Below are 19,175 nucleotides of genomic sequence, written 5' to 3' on the forward strand. Positions count from 1 at the left end.
CCTTCACTGTGGGAGCACCTGCCTGCAGCTGGTCCCACTCCTTAGTTGCTTCCACACCTGCGGAGCTGAAGGCCCTGTATTAGTCCCCCTGCAGGGCAGCTGGTTCCTGCCTGGGTGGTCAGCTGTGGGGGCAAGGCAGGTCCACTGGGCCTGAAAGGCAGCTCCCAAGGGCTGGACAGCCCAAGTGGACCATGACACAGAAGGCAGTAACCATAGCTCCAAGTGCCTGGTCCCAGGGTGCTGCGGTACAGGGGCAGAGAAGGGAGGAGAGGTTTCCAGGAGGGACTCTGTAGCAAATGGCAGACTGGGATAGGCCAGTCTCCAAGGCACGGCCTGGCCCAGCCCTAGAGCCACACATGGGCACAATTGTGGGAGCTGGGGGGAGGGTGGGTGAGCCCATCATTTCCTTTTCTTTCTTGCTTTAATTTTTAAGATTTTCTTATTTTTAAAATTATTTTCAGATTTCCCCCAATGTCCACCATCACCCCTTTTGGGGTGCCCCAAACTAAGAAACCGACCAGCAACGAAGCGATCAGGACTACCAGATTCTCCCCTCGTCCTTACTGGTGACACTGCCCAGCCCATGCTGGCAACCCTAACTCCTGCTTTGGGCAGCCAGGGAGCATCCAGGGACAAGAACAACATCCTGTTCACCAATTGCTCCATCATCACCGTGGCTTTTTCCAAACAGGCTCATACCTGTTCTGTACTCCAGCGCAGGCAGGGGTTGAAGGCCTGATATAACCCTTCCGGTATGCAGGTGCCCTGGACCCATGCTCCCGTTCCCATACAGCCAGGGGCCACAGTAGTGTCTGCATCACTGATCCATTCCTCAGCTGACTGTGCTAAGGCTCAAGGATACATGTGCTGGCCCCAGGAGGTGACCTGGTCTCCCAACCGTAAGTGGAACCCTCTCCTAACCCCTCTGGTGCTGTCTCCCTTCCCCCCTCCACAGCAAGTCCAGCTGCTTGTTTCCCTCCCTTCCCAGGCTTTCCTGTTGCTACCAGCAACAGGTGCCTCCCCAGGATCCAGTCTTTCCCCCAGCAGGGAGCACTGGCAGTGGTGGCTCACCACACCCCCACCCGGCCTGCTAGTGGGCATTAGGAGAAGAGCAGGGCAGCTCGCCACAGCACCTGAAATGAATTCAGTGCTTGTGAGCAGAGCTACAACACGGCCATAACGGCCTTCTCAAGGTTGTTGGAGTTCTGTTTCATTGTTTGTTTTTTTAAGTAGCGATTGCAAAGCATTCTTGTACTAACCCTCAATCACCTGCCAGCCTCACCCACCCATGCTAGAGGTGAGGCTGGCGCAGCCTAGGTGCCCAAGTGTAATTTCTTTATTTGATAAGTACAAAGATCAAGCTGAGATGATGGATGACTTAAGCAAGGTCACACTAAGTGGAGCCAAGATTTGATGAATAAGAAAGTAGTTCTGGACCACTATGCAAATTGCTGCTGGCAGTCCTTAGAACACAGGGTGAGTCCGGAAAAAAGAAGGAAGATTGCAAATTCCAACCCTCAGGCCTAGCCACACACAGAGGCTGGAACAAGGTTTTAAACAGGTGGAACTGGGGTGGCTCGGCCACCTACAGCCAGTCCCTCCCCCACTCCAGGTTTCCAGGACAAAAGCTCCATTAACATACACCTCTGCAGGGGGCGGCCTGGGGGCAGGGAGGATTCCACAGCCCCCACCCCACACTAAACCAGTCGTGTTTGGAGCCGAGAGAAATGTGGTCAACAGAGGGTCCAGTTTTGAGGGGGAGGCTCAGCCCTGAGGTCCACTTCACCCACATGAGAGCCCATACCCGGGGAAGGGGCAAAATGCAGACGCCTCTTTCTCCTTGCCCCCAGAGGCAGATGGCAGATTTACCCCATCTTGGTAGCTTTTGCTGCCCTCCTAGGGCAGGGCTCAGCGCAAGAGGCTGGCCACTCCACCCAGAGGCACATGGAGCCTGCATCCTTCTCCCAAGCCAAGGCAAAGTCCTGGGCCCTCTTGATGCCAGCCACGTCGCCGTCTAGTGAGTCGGCTGGCACCAGGATTCTCAGCACAGACCCGCAACCCTTCCACGGTTGCTGCAGTCCCTACCCCACCAAGACCTTGCGTCCCCTCTCCGTAGGCTCTCCCAGCTACTGCAAGCCAGGCTCACCTCCAACTCACCACTCAGGATTCCCAAGGCAGAGGCAGAGGTGTTGCGGGGAACTCAGGGGATTCCAGGGCCAGAGCTGGACTCTGCAGCCTTGGGAAAGACTCCTGGGAAATGGGACAGGAAGTTCCCAACCCCAGACTCCAGGTGTGCGGGGCTCCCTAGAGTTAACCCTTAACTGCCCTGCTTTGTAGAGGGTGGGGCCAGAGGAAGACAAAGGGATGAATCTGGATTCCAATCCTAGTAGTTGCCAGGGCCTGTCCTCCCTCCCCATACACACATCCACAACCCCCGTGCCCTCAGGGGTTTGTACCCCCAGGAGAGTTGCCACTTAGAGAATGCCTGTTCAAAGCCCGAATCCTTGCTCACCTGTTTGTTCCACGTGCCGGGTTCCCTTACAGGTGCTACAGGAGGGGAAGGAAGGCCTGGGTACTGGTGCAAAGAACTGGAAGGCCTGATGGAGAAGTGAGGTGTTGGTCCAACAGGCACCCTCCCAAGTCCTGGGAGTGGCTTTAAACAGGTCCCAGCTTAATCAAAGAAAGGAGGGGACTTGACATACCAACTCAGAGGTCAGACCCTCGGCCTTGGAGCACCCTCACCCCACTTTCAGGCGCCTGAGATGGAGTCCCACCGCCTGCTCATTAGTATGTTTGAGAGACAGCAGGTGATGGCCCAAGTAAGTGCTTGGGTGCTTGCCACCCACACGGGAGATCCAGCCCTGGCTGTTGCAGGCATTTGGGGAGTGGACCAGCACATGAAGATCGCCTTCTCCCTCTCTGTAACTGCCTTCCTAATAGGTAAAACGTAAAATCAAGTCCTTTCCTTTGTGTCTACGGCGGTAGCCTGGAGGCTGCTCTCCTTGGGGATCCCGGGCGCGCACCCCGCCTCGCCCCACTTCTGAAGCACCGAGACCTCCGAGTCTGTCCGGCCTCTGTGTCAGGGCCAGGGTCCTAGTGCAGGTAGCCGCATCTATCTTGTTCCTTGATTTTAACGTTATCTGCAGGGAAGGCTGTTCCCGTTCCTTCTGTGTCCTCCGCGCCCGGACGGACAACCAGGATGAAGGGGAGCGGCTCAGGCATGCCTACTTTTTGCGGTGGGGGAAGCGAGGCACTTTGGGCCATGAGCCTCCCGCATCACGAAACTCCGCCCACCAATATGCTACTTCCACCACGAGATTCCTCCCCGCCCCGAGGGAGGCGGGTCCAATGTGCGGGGGCGTGGCTTCCACCGCCAGGGACGTGGGTGGACGGCTCTGGGAGAGCATCTGTGGGTCTGAGGACCGCCAGCCCATCCTCTCCCAAGCTCCGTCGTAGGGAGGGGGCCCGGCTGCTCCTCAGCATGCTTGTGGAGGGATGGGAAATGGGTGGAGCGGGTGGTCCCCTGGCCCTCCGGCCCCTCGTCCAGGCTAGACTCGCACCTGTGCGTTGCTACGCATCCATGCCTGGCTCGGACCCCTGCCAGTCCCCCAGGCAGAAAACATGGCCAGATATCTGATTCCTTGGAAGCTGGGGCAGCTGGGCTGCGAGCTGCAGGCCCTGTGTCTAACGACCTGAGAGGAGGAAGGGAGGAGATGGCAGAGCATCCCTGGGGTCCAGTTCAGAAACCAAAGAAACAGCTCTCCACACGCTGGAGGACTGGGCAGCAACTCCAGCGGCTTCTAGGTGCTTGGTGGAACCTGTGGGACAATAGGGGCACTGATGTTTGCTGAGGTTGGGGTATTGGCAGCATCTGGCCTGGCCGGGGCAGGCTGGGTTTGACCTAGGACCCGGTGGGCGCAGCCCTCCAGGGTCCAGCTGCAGGTGACCTGCATCATTTCTCCTCAGAAAATCACCATTGCCTCCTTGTTACTGAGTGGGGATGAGGCACCAGCGTCTTGAGAATTTCCTTTGGAAATATCTTGTTGCCCACTGCTATAATCTAAAATGTTCTGATAACCTTTGTTCAGAAGGACACAGGAAACAGGGGAAATTGATTTTAATGGTGAAGTTTAATTTTTGCCCATTAATGTTACTTCATGCATGTTACCAGTATGTGCATGTCACGTCAGGAGTCTGAAGTCGATGCAAATGCGTAAGGGTAGTTTATTTAGGCCAGACTAGGCTCCCAGCCATCACCCCAGCGCAGGAGGACTGGGGGGCTGCTGCAGAAGCAGAAGGGGCAGAAGAAGGACCAAGGTTGGACAGCACAGGATTTTTTTACACATTTCTGGCTAATTCCACACTATTACACAGTCATGGTTGGTCAGTTTAGCTGTTAATTAAAAAAAAATTATTTTATTTTTGGGCCTGGCGCCGTGACCTAGCGGTTAAAGTCCTCACCTTGAACATGCTGGGATCCCATATGGGCGCTAGTTCTAATCCCAGCAGCTCCACTTCCCATCCAGCTCCCTGCTGGTGGCCTGGGAAAGCAGTTGAGGACGGCCCAAAGCCTTGGGACCCTGCACCCGTATGGGAGACCTGGAGGATGTTCCTGGCTCCTGGCTCCTGGCTTTGGATCTGTGCAGCACCAGCCGTTGTGGTCACTTGGGGAGTGAATCATTGGATGAAAGATCTTCCTCTCTGTCTCTCCTCCTCTCTGTATATCTGACTTTGTAATAAAAATAAATAAATCTTTAAATAAATTAAGATGTAACTGCATAGAAACTTTGATGTTAAGTTTGTATTCAGCTGTTATATATGATGGATGTTAATGTTGATCCTTTTAAAAAAATAGTGAAAAGCATGAAACAAACATGACCGCATCAAAGAACAATAAAATAAAATAAAGCTTCCTCCTTCCTCTGGAAAAAAAAAGTAAATAAATCTTTTAAAAAAATTATTCTAATAAGGATTTATTTTGTGGGGGCGGGGGCTGTTGCGGAGGCGCATCAGCTAGTCCTCAGCCTGCAGTGCTGCCTCCCCAGGCCCCGCCTCCCAGTGCAGCCGCCTGCTGATGCCCTGAGAAAGCAGCAGTTGGGTCAAGTCCTTTGCCCCTGCCACTCGCATGAGGGACCAGGGATTGAACTGGCTCCTGAGTTCTGGTGTTACCCAGTGGATGGAAGATCTTTGTGTTTGTTTCCGTCTTACAACTAAAAGGAAAATAATAATTTTTTTAAAGATTTATTTTTATTGGAAAGTCAGATTTCCAGAGAGGAAAAGCAACTAAGCTTTTGTTAAAAAAAAATAATAATAATAAGCCCATGCAAGGACCCTGGTGCACAGTGTGCCTGGCTTGCCAGATGGAGAGGTGCCCACAGGGCAGTGACTTCCACAGGCAGTAGCTGGCAGTGTTTCCTGAACACACCTTCCAGGACCTGACTCTGCTGAGTTCACTCCCTTACACTCAACCCCATGGCACACTGGTAAGTGAGGTGCAGTCTCCCACCTGCCCACCTTGGGCCTGAGCGGATGGAGCTGCTGAGGATCTGAGAGCCTGTGGAGGGCTGCCTGCCTCTCCGCCCCTCTGCCCCTGAGCTGAGAGGGTCCGGCCGGCCGATGTACCCATCTCTGAGGATTGGGCTCCAGGATCCCCTAGCCCGTTTCCCCTGTTCCTTCTTGAGAGAGCATTCTCCGGCTTTAAGGGGATCCAGGTCTTGGCTGGTAAATGAATGCCAGGTCCCTGCAGGGAGGCCTTACATCCCATAGACACTGGTCCTGTCCATTGCCCCCAGCTAAAATGCCCATTCTCCTGTGGGGTGAAAGCCATGCCATAAAGTTACAGTATCTTTCCACAGCATGCATCTCTTCCTTTTCCTGTTTTACTGGGATCATTGAGTGTGTGCTAAGTATAGCCACGGGCATGAGCCTGTTTCGCAGACCTGAGGGTCAGTTTGTCATCCAGAGCCGGTGCAACCTCTACTGAGGACCCCAGGCCCGGAACCCTCAAAGCCAGGAACCCTATTGGGCTGCAGCTGCACGGGGGAATGGGATCAGGGAGGGACTTCCTGTTGTCCCTAATCCCAGTTTCCACCCGGCTCCCCCACCCACCCCTGCAGGCTGCGGAGACTGCCTTCCCAGGGGAGGGGCTCCCTGCTGCCCCAGGTTCCGGCTCTGCCTCCACTCTGGTGAGCAGAGGATGCTGGGGAGGGACCCTGGATGTTGAGACTGCCACAGCAACCTGCGTGCAAGGGGAACGGGGTCTAAGGTGGAAGCTTCAGGCTGGCGGGAGAGAAGGGAGCCTGAAGCTGGGTTTGGGAAGGACACTCCCGCCTGAGTGAGGGAGGTGGGGGTGCAGTGCCAGGGAGGCAGTTGCTGGGAGTGGATCCCACATGGGGCGCAGAGTCATGTGAGTGGACCTGGGACAGGTGGCCCTCCCTCCCAGCACCCTTCGAAAGCATTGCCTGCAAGAATTGCTGTTTGCTGTGTAATCCCAGCTTTCCCTACGGGCTATGCTGAGATGTGGGGCTCTTGCTTCAGTGGGGGGGGGGGCGGTCATACAAAACAGGGATCTTCCCACAGGAGGTAGTGAAACTGTGGAAGAAACACCTCATTTGATTTTCCTGATCTGACAGCAAAGATGTCTGCAGATGGTGGCGGCAGCCAGGCTGCCTGGGACCTGGAGGGGTCCCAGCAGGTATGACGGGGGCTCTGGTGAGGGGGGCACATGCCGCGGAAGGGGGGCGGTCAGGGCAGGCTGTGTGCACCCTGGGAGAGGAAGACTTGCTGTGGTTGGCACTGACCAGGAGGTGGCATGATGGGAACTACTTGATGGGCTGGAATTTGCCATACAGCTGTTTAGCTTGACTTGTTGAATTCTGTCTTCAGTGGCCTGGAGGACAGCACGGGGGCTCCCTGGCGATCTGATGGGTAGGCATGTCTGTCTGAATAGTGCCCAGGGCACACAGAGAGGCCTCATGCCACCTCCCTAGTCCCTGTTACCTGGGACTGTATCTATCGCCTCATGTCTTGCAGTGTGAGCTCTCAGTCCTTCCTGCACCATGGCTGTGTGTGTGTGTGTGTAATTACCACCTTCAGGGAGTGTGTGTGTGTGTGTGTGTGTGTGTGTGTGTACCACCTTCAGGGAGTGTGTGTGTGTGTGTGTGTGTGTAATTACCGCCTGCAGAGGGAACCCAGGTCTGCAATCTTAGAGCCAGGAATCTGAGTCAGCTGCGGGCCAGGTATGTCATCTGTGAGATGTGGGCCATGCACCTGCTGCCCACCTGCCTGGCCAGGTCCTTAAGGAGCCTGAAGGAAAGGACTGGGTCCAAGAGGCTGTGAGCAACAGCCCGTGATGGGCTGTGACTGATACAAGGAATGAGAACACCCACAACAATAGGAAAGCAATTGAGGACAGCCCAAAGCCTTGGGACCCTGCACCCATGTGGGAGACCAGGAAGAAGTTCCTGGCTCCTGGCTTTGGATCGGCGCAGCACTGGCTGTTGTGGTCACTTGGGGAGTGAATCATCGGAAGGGAGATCTTCCTGTCTCTCCTCCTCTCTGTATATCTGCCTTTCCAATAAAAATAAATCTTAAAAAAAAAAAAAAGGAAAGAAAGAAAAGCAATGAGAGAGAATTGATTGCTGGTTCACTTCCCCAAGTGCCTATAACAGCCAGGATGGGGCCCAGGCCAGGTCCAGATCAAGATGCAGGAACTTCGTCCCAGTCTCTCTTGTGGATGATGGGGACCCAGGTGCTGGGGCCAACCTCCACTGCCTGGGGATGCCTTGGCCTTGCCTTATGGTGGCCTGGCATGAGCCTTGTGTTTTGAGGTATGTCCACCAGGCAGGGGATCTACCCCTGCAGCCTCTGGGCTTTGCAGCTCCAGGGGTTTCACCCACTCTCGCTCCAGTACTTACGGGGACTATCATTGCTAGGAGCTCAATCAACAAATGCAGTCTGGGCCAGAGGAAACAGTACCTTTGGGAGCCACTGGGGAGTCGCCACACATCAAGGTGGAGCCTGAAGAGTTGTGTCCTGAGGAGGCCTCCAAGGAGGGCATGCAGGGCTGGGTGCCTCTGAGCCGTGGCTCTCAGGAGAAAGCCCTGTTTCTGCCTGGTGCAGGTAGGCGAGGGCCCAGAGAAGGCGTTCCCCGGGAAGGCAACTGTGGCTGAGCCCAGGGGAGGCTAAAGGTCCTTACCTTGGAGGGAAGGGGGCCTCTCGCTGTAGTCAGGGGAGCCGGGCAGACTGAGACAAGCCCAGGTCTGCCCACCTGACTGTCCACCATGTCCTCCACAGCCTAGAGCGCTTGGCCTCTTCCTGGGTGGGGCCGGGGTGGGATTAAAGGCAGCAGTGATGCTCTCTGTGGACGCCTTCCTCCTGCAGCCCTGCCCTCCCCCCTGCTCCCCGTGCTCTCCCGTGAGGGGAGGACCAGAGACCGGCAAATGGCCGCCGCACTCCTCACCGCCTGGTCCCAGGTGAGCAACCACCACTGTCTCCCATTTACTCCAGGGACCAGGCAGGGCACTGATCTTGGCCCCTAAGTGGTGCCCAGCGCCTCCTGCAGCACTGGCCCTATTTGTAAAGCGGGTCCCTATCAAATTTCCCGGTTCCCCTCGGCCCCACCCATGGCTTGGAGGCGCAGCCCGTGCTCTGGTGGCCATGCTGGAACTCCCCTGTCCTGGCTCAAGGCCCAGTCAGACCAGGGCAGGCTGTAGGAAATGCGTAAATGCAGATTTTTTGAGGGTCTCCCACTGTGACTCTGGGGTCTGAGCTGAATGTGGAGCTCCTGTGCTTTGGCTGTGGTCCCTGAAATTCCGCTTTGTCCCCCTCCCCACTTGACCCCTAAAAAGCCAGATTGAGTGGATGGCTCCCCACCTCAGCAGGCAAACCAAGGGGCAGGCCTTACTGGGGACAGCAGGGTTGGGTGGTGGGTCTTGCCGTGTCTGGGCCCCGCTGTGCCCCTCCACAGCGTGTCCTGTAGGGTGGCCATTTTGTGTTCAGATGCCAGTGACTTTTGAGGACGTGGCCCTGTACCTGTCCCGGGAGGAGTGGGGTCAACTGGACAACACACAGCAGGACTTCTACAGGGATGTGCGACAGAAGAGGAATGGGATGGCCTTGGGTAAGGGCTTGTCCTGGGGTTGCTCCCTCCTGCCCCTTCCCCATCTCCTGCATTACTCTCCAGAACTTTCTACAGTGTCTGTGTGGGCATGGGAGCTGCTAGCCCAGTGTGCCTGTGGAGCTCCTAAGGTGTGGCCAGAGCAGCTCAGACTCCAGTCTAGCTGCCACGTGTGGCTGCCACGGTAGGTTCCTCTGAGGGTAAGCGTTGAAGTCCTAGGCCTTTTGATTCCCTTTTAGATTCATTTTCTGGGCAGCTTGTTGTGAAGACTTATGTTGAAACAAAACAGAAACCAGTGTTGGCATCCAGGCCTTGATTCAGTATTCAGCCAGGCACATCTGTGCGTCCACACAGAACCGCCAAGGGCCTGGCAGTTCTGCCTGTAGCCACCCTGGCAACCTCCAGTCCCCTGCTGGATCATACCATCTGCCCCACCCAGCCCTTTAATTTTCCCTGGTTTTTTCACCAATTTGCTAATGCTCCCCAGGACTGAGGGGCATGTCCAGGCATGTCCCAGGAGATCAGCTGGGGGACTTGGTACATGTGTCCAGGTGCAGGAACCACTCTGGGCCCAAAGCCTTCCTTTCCTCCCCATGGGTCTTGGAGGTCTGCTGCTGTCTTCCTGACCTGGCCACAGCTCCCCGCAGTGCTCACATGGGGCCTTGGTCCCTGACTTCCTGGTTGTCAGGTTTTTGGCCTGTTTGCCTGCCTGCCCTGTCCCGTCCTGTCCCTGCCCTTGCTGGGCCCACCACCTGGTGCTGTTGCCAGAGGGAGCTGTCTTCCCCTGACCTGGCCCAGCTCCCCTGTGTTGAGACAGACAGAAGCATGAGCCCATCCTCTGGCTGAGACCCTGGGTCCAGGGGGAGTTTGGAGCCCACTTTGCCCACTGGCTCCGGGAGCTGCCCCCCTCTTTCATCTGGGATGGTTCAGCCTGAGTGCAGCCTGTGTTTCGCAGGCTTTTCCTTCTGCAGGCCTTTCTGCGCTGCCCACGTGCAGAGGAAAGGCGAGGCCTCCAGCTCTGGAGAGGAGAGAGACACATGTGCAGGTGAGAGCTCCTGAATCCTTGGCTTGTTCTGAGGGTGCAAACCCACTCCAGACCCCTCTTCTGTAGACAAGTCTTGCTTCCAGGGTCTCCCTCAGGGTCCTGCCCCTCCTCTCCCAGCATCCTGTTCTCACCTTTAGCCCTGCACCTCATATCCCTGCCAGTCCTTCTGCGACACCCTCTGTTTCTCCAGAACCCCTGGAGGCAGGGCAGGAGGCTTTTGCCCCCTTTGCGGCAGCCCCTGGCGACGTGAAGCCCTTCCGGAGCAGAGTGGCAGCCCCAGGGGGCATCCTGCAGGGCGGGCACAAAGCAACTGGTGGTCCAGGTGCCGCGGAGCCTGGTCCCCTTGAAGAGACACAGCCAAAGCCAGGCCAGAAGCCCCAGGAAGGCCATATCCACGAGAAACCCAGCGAGGAGAAAGGCATCTCAGAGAGTGGCGAGGATGAGCTGGGTCCTGACAGTGAGCTGGGCAAAAAAACCTACAGGTGTGAGCAGTGCGGCAAGGGCTTCAGCTGGCACTCACACCTGGTGACCCACCGGCGCACGCACACTGGCGAGAAGCCCTACGCCTGCACAGACTGCGGCAAGCGCTTCGGCCGCAGCTCACACCTCATCCAGCACCAGATCATCCACACCGGCGAGAAGCCCTACACCTGCCCAGCCTGCTGGAAGAGCTTCAGCCACCACTCAACCCTCATCCAGCACCAGCGCATCCACACCGGCGAGAAGCCCTATGTGTGCGACTGCTGCGCCAAGCGCTTCACGCGCCGTTCAGACCTGGTCACCCACCAAGGCACTCACACGGGTGCCAAGCCGCACAAGTGCCCCATCTGTGGCAAGTGCTTTACACAGAGCTCGGCGCTGGTCACCCACCAGCGCACCCACACAGGGGTCAAGCCCTACCCGTGCCCCGAGTGTGGCAAGTGCTTCAGCCAGCGCTCCAATCTCATTGCCCACAACCGCACACACACGGGTGAGAAGCCCTACCACTGCCTTGATTGTGGCAAGAGCTTCAGCCACAGCTCGCACCTCACCGCCCATCAGCGCACGCACCGTGGTGTGCGGCCTTACTCCTGCCCATTGTGTGGCAAGAGCTTCAGCCGGCGCTCCAACCTGCACCGGCACGAGAAGATCCACACCACGGGGCCCAAGGCCCTGGCCATGCTGATGCTGGGTGCTGCAGCGGCAGGGGCACTGGCTGCACCTCTGCCTGCCCCCACCTAAGAGGCCAAGACAGGGACTGGGGGGACCTGGGACTGCCCAATTGGAGTTAAGGTCCAGAGAGGAGTGAGGGCCTTGACACCTGGTGGACAGGGGCATGGGCTGGGAGCTGGGGAGGAACGGGCCATGGGGTGGGGCATGGAGACGAAAGTGGAGTGAGGTGCAGCAGGCCCTGGTGGTGTACATTAAAGGCCTTGGAATTCCTGCGATGGCCACAGCTGTCTCGTTGAGCCCTGCAGGACAGGGGGCTTCTGGGCTAAGCTCCACAGACCCTGAATTGTCCCCTGAATCTTCTAGGGTTTGGGTGCCTTTACTTAACTAAGGCTGGTCTCAGAGTGCTGGGGCCACAAGTCTACCAACAGGCTTAAGTACCCGGGTTCAGAAGTGCACATCCTGCTGGCCACTTTTGAGATCAGGGGCCACCGTTGGGCTCTTGTTGATGCTGGTTCCAAGGGGCACACCTGGACTCGGCCCTCTCTGGGCACCAGGAGTAGGGAAGGGCCCATATTTCCCCATCTCAGGTACTATCTCAGAGTTCTGGTCCATTTTGCAGCCACCGCCTCCTCTCTGCTGCCTGACACCTTCTTGGCACCTTGGCATATGCCCTTCCTAATTTGCCCCGCCTGTCCTTCCTGGCTGTTTTATTCCTGGTCTTCCACTGGCTTTTACCTTCTCTGGTTCCCATATCCCAATCTTATTTCACATTCCCCACCTCCCCAAGGGATGGGCTCAGTCTCTAAGAGGACATTCAGCCTGCCACCAGCTGACCGCTGGACTGCATCAGGGAGGCTGGATAGCCCATCCAGCTCCTGGATCCCAGGGCGCCTGGGCAGCCATAGCCCCAGCTGCTCCCAACTGTGCCATGGCTCGAAGTCGGCAGATGTCAGACAGAACCACAGTTACAGCTGCTAGGCAGGGGGACAGAGCTGGTCTAGATGGCATCTCTGCTCTGCACGGCTCTGGCTCTGACCAGTAGAGAGGTTAGCAAGGGGAAGCCCAGAGAGGAGCCCAAGACCCTGCCCAATGTGAAACACCTTTGACCTTTGACCCACATGCGGGCACAGTGTCCCTGGGACACTGGGCCTGTTACCTAGTGAGGGGAGGGGCATGGAGATAGCTGGGCACCAGGGACCTGCTGCCAGGTGGGGGCAGACAGGATGTGTGAGGGGGCTCAGGACCTGCTGAAGGGGGACAGGCAGAATGTGAGGTGTTGGGTCGCTGGCTGTAGGGGGAAGGGCAGGATGTGGGGTGTCTGAGAGGGCTCGCTGGCTGCTTTGCTAGTTATTTTTTGAGTAATCCAGAAAGGAAATAGATGCTGCCTTTGCATGGCCCCAGTGGTTCAGCCATAGTTGGACTTTCCCCACTGGACTCTCGGCCTTTTTTTTTTTTTTTTAAGATTTATTTTATTTTTATTGTAAAGTGAGATATACAGAGAAGAGGCGAGATGGAGAGGAAGATCTTCCAGCCAATGTTTCACTCCCCAAGTGACTGCAATATCTGGTGCTGTGCCGATCAGAAGCCAGGAGCCAGGAACTTCTTCCAGGTGTCTTGCATGGGTGTAGGGTCCCAAGGCTTAGGGGTGTCCTGCTTTCCCAAGCCACAAGCAGGGAGCTGGATGGGAAGCAGGGCTGCTGGGATTAGAACTGGCAGCCATATGGGATCCTGGTGCATTCAGGGTGAGGACTTTAGCTGCTAGGCCATGGTGCTGGGCCCTCAGCCTTTTTTCCTACTGTAACTAACATACCTGGGAGTAATGGAGACTTGTGAAATGCTACCAGGCACCGCAGAGTACAAACTTGCACCAGGGATATTTTTGCTTTCTGGCTGTGTTGCCAGTCAAGTGGCAGGACTTGAAGCATTCAGAGGTCTGAAAGATGACCCAGGGAGCTATAGACCGCCCTCACTGTCTCCAGGGAGCTCAGAGATCAAATTATCCAGAAAGTTTGTCCTGCCTCAGCAGAGTCCACAGGCGCCTGGCTGCATTAGCTATGCCCACAGGTCACCCTCCCCCGACCGCCTGTGCTTAGGTACCCTTCCAGAAATTACTATTCTGGGACAGATCTGGTGGGAAGCATTTGTTAAGATCAGAACCGGGCAACCTGACAGACACTGGACAAGAGCTCATGGAGTTGTGTTGTGGAAAGGCCTCGCTGTCGGACCGGGCAGTGCTTGCCTGCTGCTGGGTGGAGGGGTTCAGAGAGCAGAAGCACACCATCATGGCACCTCTGGGACGAGGCTCAGGGGTTTGCCTTGGCCTGCCACGGGGTCCTGCTCCCACTTTACACCCTGCTTCTTGGCCTCTGCGTGAGCCTGACCATACTGAGTTACCGTGCACCTGTGCTGTCGGCAAGAGGGGAGGAGGAGGGAACGGTGTGCCTCCATCCCTGCTCCCACTCCCTTCCCTGCAGCCTGTGAGGGCCCTGGCTTGGAGCTTGCCTAGCTGCCCAGCAGGACCGGATCAGCCATTGCACTAGACTGCATCCCTCAAGCCTTGTTCTTCCAGCCATCCCCAGCCAATCAGGCATCGTGATGCAGTGAGGGGACGGATCTGGCAGAACTGGCCAATCATGGTTGACATTTGTGCTCCTAGGTCCTTCCACGCTCCAAGCCTTACGGTTGCCCAGGTAACTGCTCTGGGCTTACCACTAGAAACTCCTCACAGCATGAATCCACCACGCCAAGGTAGCCTTTGTGGGGCTTCCTCTGAACCGCCGAGCCTCCTCCCTCTGGCAGAAGGCGAATGTTGTGCCAGATTTCTGAGATCCCCAGAAAATCATCGAGTCTGAAGTCTGTGGTAAGGGATAAAGGCGGTTTATTCAGGTTAACTTGGTTCTCCCAGCCACCCGAGGCTGCAGCAGGAACAGCAGGGCAGAAAGAGAGAAGGGCCGAGGTTCAACAGCACAGGGTTCTTATACATTTCAGGACAATTCCATATAATTATACAGTCATGATTGGTCAGTTTTAACTGTTAACTTTCAAAAAGAGCAAGTTGGCAGGCTTCTATTGGTGGGTTTGAAGCAAGCAACTTTCAAAAGGTACAAACTGATGGGCTATAGGGCAGTGGGTCTTATCTAACACCAGGGACCTCCTTCCTGAGGAGTGCTCTGCCTACGTGACCTGCCAGGTGTCCTGCCAGGTGTCACGTAGTAGGCTTCAGGCCTGGAGTTCACACAGCCCCTAGCCAAGCAAGTAAGGCAGAAATCACAAAAGCAGGAAAGACCTAAGTTCTTCACAACCACATCCGAGCCCCTGCTAGAGGCCCTGGAGGCCGCTGGGAGCTCAGGGGGACCCTGGCATTCCCGCTCGGGTCTTCTTGGCTCCTAGCAGCAGGCAGCTGGGACTGTTGGACGAGAGGCTGGCGTGGGTTTGGCCACAGCCGTGGGGGAAACGTCCAGGGAGGAGTCTGCAGGGTAAACTGAGACAGGCTGTGAAGGAGGTTATGGGGGTTGCTAAGCGAGAGGGGTCCAGTGGACCTCACATGTAGGGCTCTACTGTGTCCATTTTTTCACTTGCATTCCAGGTCCTTGGCTAAATGATGGCATAAGTGAGAGAAAGCCGGACAAGGTGGTCTCTCTTGTGGACTCCCAGGTTGCAAGGGCTGAATGACACACCCGATAGAAGAATAGGGGAAGAGGCAGAGGATCATAGGGATCCCTGGTGGCCAAGGTCCCTGTGAGGAAGGGATAGTTCACCTGAAGGGTGACAGGTCACCATGAAACCCATGTTCGTTACTTGAAAACTCTTCAAGTAAAGGGACTAGGGCACATTAAAGCCCTACCTGCAGGAGCACATGGGTGACCACGGAGCTGAAATGACATCCAGGGTATGGCTGCTGGAGCAGTGGGACCCATCTGGGGCTTTGGCCTATGGATGATGGGAAATGGGGTGGGGCTGGAAGGCCTCTCTGTCTCGAGGACTTGGGGTCAGGCGGGCCTGGCCGAGGTCTCTGGGAGGACTGTTTCTCTTCTGCACTAGCAGGCCTGCCACGAAGTGAGCAGAAACTAAACTGTCAAACCTTTCAAAGGTTCAAAAGGTCCTCCTGAGGCCATCACAATTAAACCCAGGCTGCCCACTGCTGGATGACCAGAGATGAAAGCTGACTCCAGGGAGCAGGGTTATTCAGGGGCTCCCGGGGAAGACAGGTGTCCTCTGGAGCTAAGTGTCTGCTCTTAGTTTGCAGGTTAGCAGCAGGGGGACTTCTACAGGAGGGGGAAAGTAATGGGTCTCACTGGTTGTGGTCAGCCTTGTCCCCTAAATTTCCATCAACCTGGCTCAGGGGGAGGAGGTGCACCTCGAGAATGAGTGGAACCAGACCCATGTCCTACAGGCCTTGGGTAGCGGCCACCACCCTGGGTAGCTGGGCTGCTCCCTCTGCTTGCCAGGTGTCTCCATGGCATGTTTCAGGCCTCCTTCTTAACTAAACAGTGCCATAATTTTGGTGTGACATCTTCGTGGAGGCTCTGAACTAAGTGGTCACTGCAACACGGTGACCTCACAATTACAACTTATAGCAGAGTTCCCGGGTTACTGTCCAGTGGCCCTGCTGCCAGGGCCAACCAGGTATGGAAGGCAGAGGCAAGCACTTCTTCCAGCTGTCCGTGAGGGTTTCTGGGACTCAGCCTGCATCATGAGCTGAGTGGAGGGATATAAACTCTCACAGTAGACATTCAAGTGCCCTCACAGCACTGTCTCCTGCTCTCGAGTCTGTAATTACTGCTGCATTGACCACAGGCCGCAGCCACATGCTTGGTACTTCCTATCCCCTTCAAGTATTGTGTCTTTGTGAATTCTGATATTATCACAAGGCCTTGTGCCACGTGGGGAGTGAACCAGTAGATGGAAGATCTCTCTGTCTTGCCCTCTCTGTAACTCTTTCAAATAAATAAGTCTTTAAAAAAGCAGTAGCTGGGGCCCAGAGTGATAGCATAGCGGTTAAAGTCCTCGCCTTGGGCGGGCCAAGATCCCATATGGGCACTGGTTCTAATCCTGGCGGTCCTGCTTCCCATTCAGCTCCCTGCCTGTGGCCTGGGAAGACAGTCAAGGACGGCCCAAAGCCTTGGGGTCTCCCACACGGGTACAGGGTCCCAAGGCTTTGGGCTGCACTCAACTGCTTCCCCAGGCCACAAGCTGGGAGCTGCACGTTCAAGGTGAGGACTGCTAATTTTTTTTTTTTTCTTTTTTCTTACGGGGAGTAGGACAGGCAGCTCCCAGGTAGGGTCTCCAGAGGATTTTATTGGGGCTCTTTGAAAGTGGTGGGATGTCCTAAGCAAGCATGCAAGTGCACTTGCGCGCGCGCACACACACACACACACACACACACACACACACAAAGATATCGATTATCTGCTTAAAGAACAAATTGGCTTCTGGAAAAGGGAAATTTGTTCAAGTGGCGGCTGCTGAGTGTGGCAGGGTTGGGCGCGTGGTACTGCAGCTGGAGAAACCTAGGCGGTGTACACGTGCCCAAGCTGCAGCCAACGGACTGTGGGCAGCGGCGAAGCTTCACGCACTGCCTTCACCTAACCTGTTCTTTGTGCTTCTGAAAATATGTTTTGTCTGTTTCCTGCTTTTGGGGCCAGATCACTTAGGCCAGCATGCCCTGCTAGCAACCCTTAGTTCCAGGAAACAATACTGCATGGTTTATTCACTCACTGTTCCTATAACTGTCTCCTGTGGTTGCCTGAGCTCACCCATTACCCCATGGCGGCCTCTCGTGGCTGTCCAACTCACCTAGTTCCTATGGGTGTATAACTCATTTTTGTATAAAAACCCATCTAACTCTTACCTTGGGGTCACTCTCTGAAGGAAAGGAGAGCTGACCCCAACCAGCTGGTTTACCTCCCTCCTCAATAAACTTTGATGTAACATGAGAATCCCGGCCCTGGATCCCTCTTTACCACTCAGTGAAACGTGGAAGAGCACAGACGACGGAGCACGTCCAGCCACAAATCCTGGCCTTTCATCATAGGCGCCTGGTAATAGACGCTCACAGCATCGCTTTCTGCTGATTTGTTGGCTCTGAGAATTCTCGCTGTTCATTGGCTACGGGCTGGGGGAACGACAAGTCGCGAGTGAACGGCCTTCTGGGAGCTGTAGTTTTAAAGCCTTGACGTCCCGCCTGGTCTCCCGATTAGCCTCGCGCGGACTTCCGGCTCCTGTGGGAGGTGTGTGTCCGGGGGCTGGGCCTGGCGGGCTGAGGCAGCTTGGTTTCTAGGTCCGGGCGGAGACCGGAGACCTGAGGGGGCGTGCTCCGCGTCCGCCCGGGCCGGCCCCGCACCCTCAGCGCGCTCCCCGCTCCAGGGCAGACCCGCCACCTGCCCTCTCAGCCCCGGTCGCCTCCCGCCGAGCGACCCTGGTGAGTCCCTGGCCCTCTCTGAAGGGACTCTTCAGAGGAGAGAATGGCGCGCGGCACCCTCCCGGGGTTTTGTGAGGAGCAGGAAACTAAGTCCTTGGTGTGAAGTAAAGTGGACGCAAGCCCGACGAGGCTTGGTGCAGAGAGCGAAGCTGCACGTGCAGGGAACTCTCGCTGGCGTCCAAGCCCACATCCAGCACACTCCCCCGCCCACGCCTGTGAATACCGTTTTGGGAAAACTGCACAGAAAGGTCCACGCGCACGTCGTGGGTCACACTGGTGACAGGGACGGAGGACTCCGTTGAGGAGGAATGTTGTCTAAATATACCTCTTACCCTCTTAACGGCAATGGCGCGTGTCACTTTGGCTCATAGGCTAATCTTTAGTGTTGACATACTATGTGGGCGTTGGTTTGTATCCCAGCTGCTCCACTTCCATCCAGCTCCTTACTTATATCCTGGGAAAGCAGTAGAGGATAGCCTAAAACCTTGGAACCCTGCACCTGCATGGGAGAAGAGACCTGGAGGAGGCTCCTGGCTTTTCCAATCAAAATCTTATCTTTTTTTTTTTTCCATTTTTTAATTATATTTTTGACAATCTTTACATAGTCAATTAGGGTAAAAAGGAAAGTGGGTTCGACCATCATTTCCATATTGTTTCCTTCATGTATCTGAGGTAAAGGGGGATATTGAGGGAGAAGCCCCACCCAGACTCCTACCTACCCCAGGTCCCGGATGTGGGGCATGCTCTGAGATTCTTGCTCAGGTGGTTTTGATAGTTCACCAGTAATGAATCGCTGCCAATCTTGCCACTCCAAGCATGATGGTCGTTGAAGAATCCACTGATTGACACAGTCCATCATAGAGTCTCCGTTTGTCCAGATTTTCACTGCCCACATATAGCTGAGTCCAATCAAAATCTTTAATCTTTTTTTCTAGTTAAAACTCCAACATACAGTTTCTAGAAGACTTGTAAAGAACATGACCAAAGATGACAACGTATGGTACATCCAAATCCAGTTGTGGCTAAATGGCTTGGGGTAGTTTCTGTGAGCCCATCTCTGGCAGATGAATTTTGGAATACAGTTTTCAGAATTTGAGCAAGACACTACAGGCTCATGTGATCTATAAGATAAAATCTCCAGAGGAATTGAGGGCACCATTCAACCATCAGATACATTCATAGCATTTTTAACTTAATATACCGTATGTGCTGAAAATTGTACTGTGACTACAGCTCTGTGGTATTTTCCAAGTAGTTTTGCAGGTGTTACTGTTTGTATCACCTGAAGTGGGGTCTGCGGGATGTAACTATAGTCCGTCAGTTGTCAGTCCGGCCATGGGTTTGGTGGTGTGGCAGCACCCTGAGTGAGGTTAGGTGTTGCTACCATAGAAATTGGGCTGGTAGGCTGGGGGAATCGTGGGAGCAAGGTTCTATAGTAA

General features: G+C 55.4%; 1 protein-coding gene across 1 annotated transcript; it reads left to right on the plus strand.

Moving 5' to 3' along the window:
- Window positions 1-6,150: 6,150 nt before the first annotated feature.
- LOC121167915 (zinc finger protein 205-like) lies at window positions 6,151-11,470 on the plus strand. Its single transcript, XM_040997627.1, has 7 exons — window positions 6,151-6,185; window positions 6,580-6,694; window positions 7,935-8,121; window positions 8,383-8,474; window positions 9,001-9,121; window positions 10,074-10,163; window positions 10,354-11,470. Exons 2-7 carry the CDS (start codon window positions 6,638-6,640, stop codon window positions 11,382-11,384), a joined length of 1,578 nt encoding a protein of 525 aa, XP_040853561.1. The 5' UTR covers window positions 6,151-6,185; window positions 6,580-6,637; the 3' UTR covers window positions 11,385-11,470.
- The last annotated feature ends 7,705 nt before the right edge of the window (window positions 11,471-19,175 follow it).

Source organism: Ochotona curzoniae, unplaced genomic scaffold (genome assembly GCF_017591425.1).
Source record: "Ochotona curzoniae isolate NIBS_2020 unplaced genomic scaffold, NIBS_Ocur_1.0 patch433, whole genome shotgun sequence".
NCBI classification, from domain to species: domain Eukaryota; kingdom Metazoa; phylum Chordata; class Mammalia; order Lagomorpha; family Ochotonidae; genus Ochotona; species Ochotona curzoniae.

What these genes read in the sequence shown, in the direction of transcription:
- LOC121167915 (XM_040997627.1), top strand. Translation starts at nt 6,638, where the DNA reads ATGTCTGCAGATGGTGGCGGCAGCCAGGCTGCCTGGGACCTGGAGGGG. An exon ending in ACCTGGAGGGGTCCCAGCAG is followed by an intron (nt 6,695 to 7,934) that starts GTATGACGGGGG and finishes TATCATTGCTAG; the next exon opens with GAGCTCAATCAACAAATGCA. An exon ending in CCTGTTTCTGCCTGGTGCAG is followed by an intron (nt 8,122 to 8,382) that starts GTAGGCGAGGGC and finishes TTCCTCCTGCAG; the next exon opens with CCCTGCCCTCCCCCCTGCTC.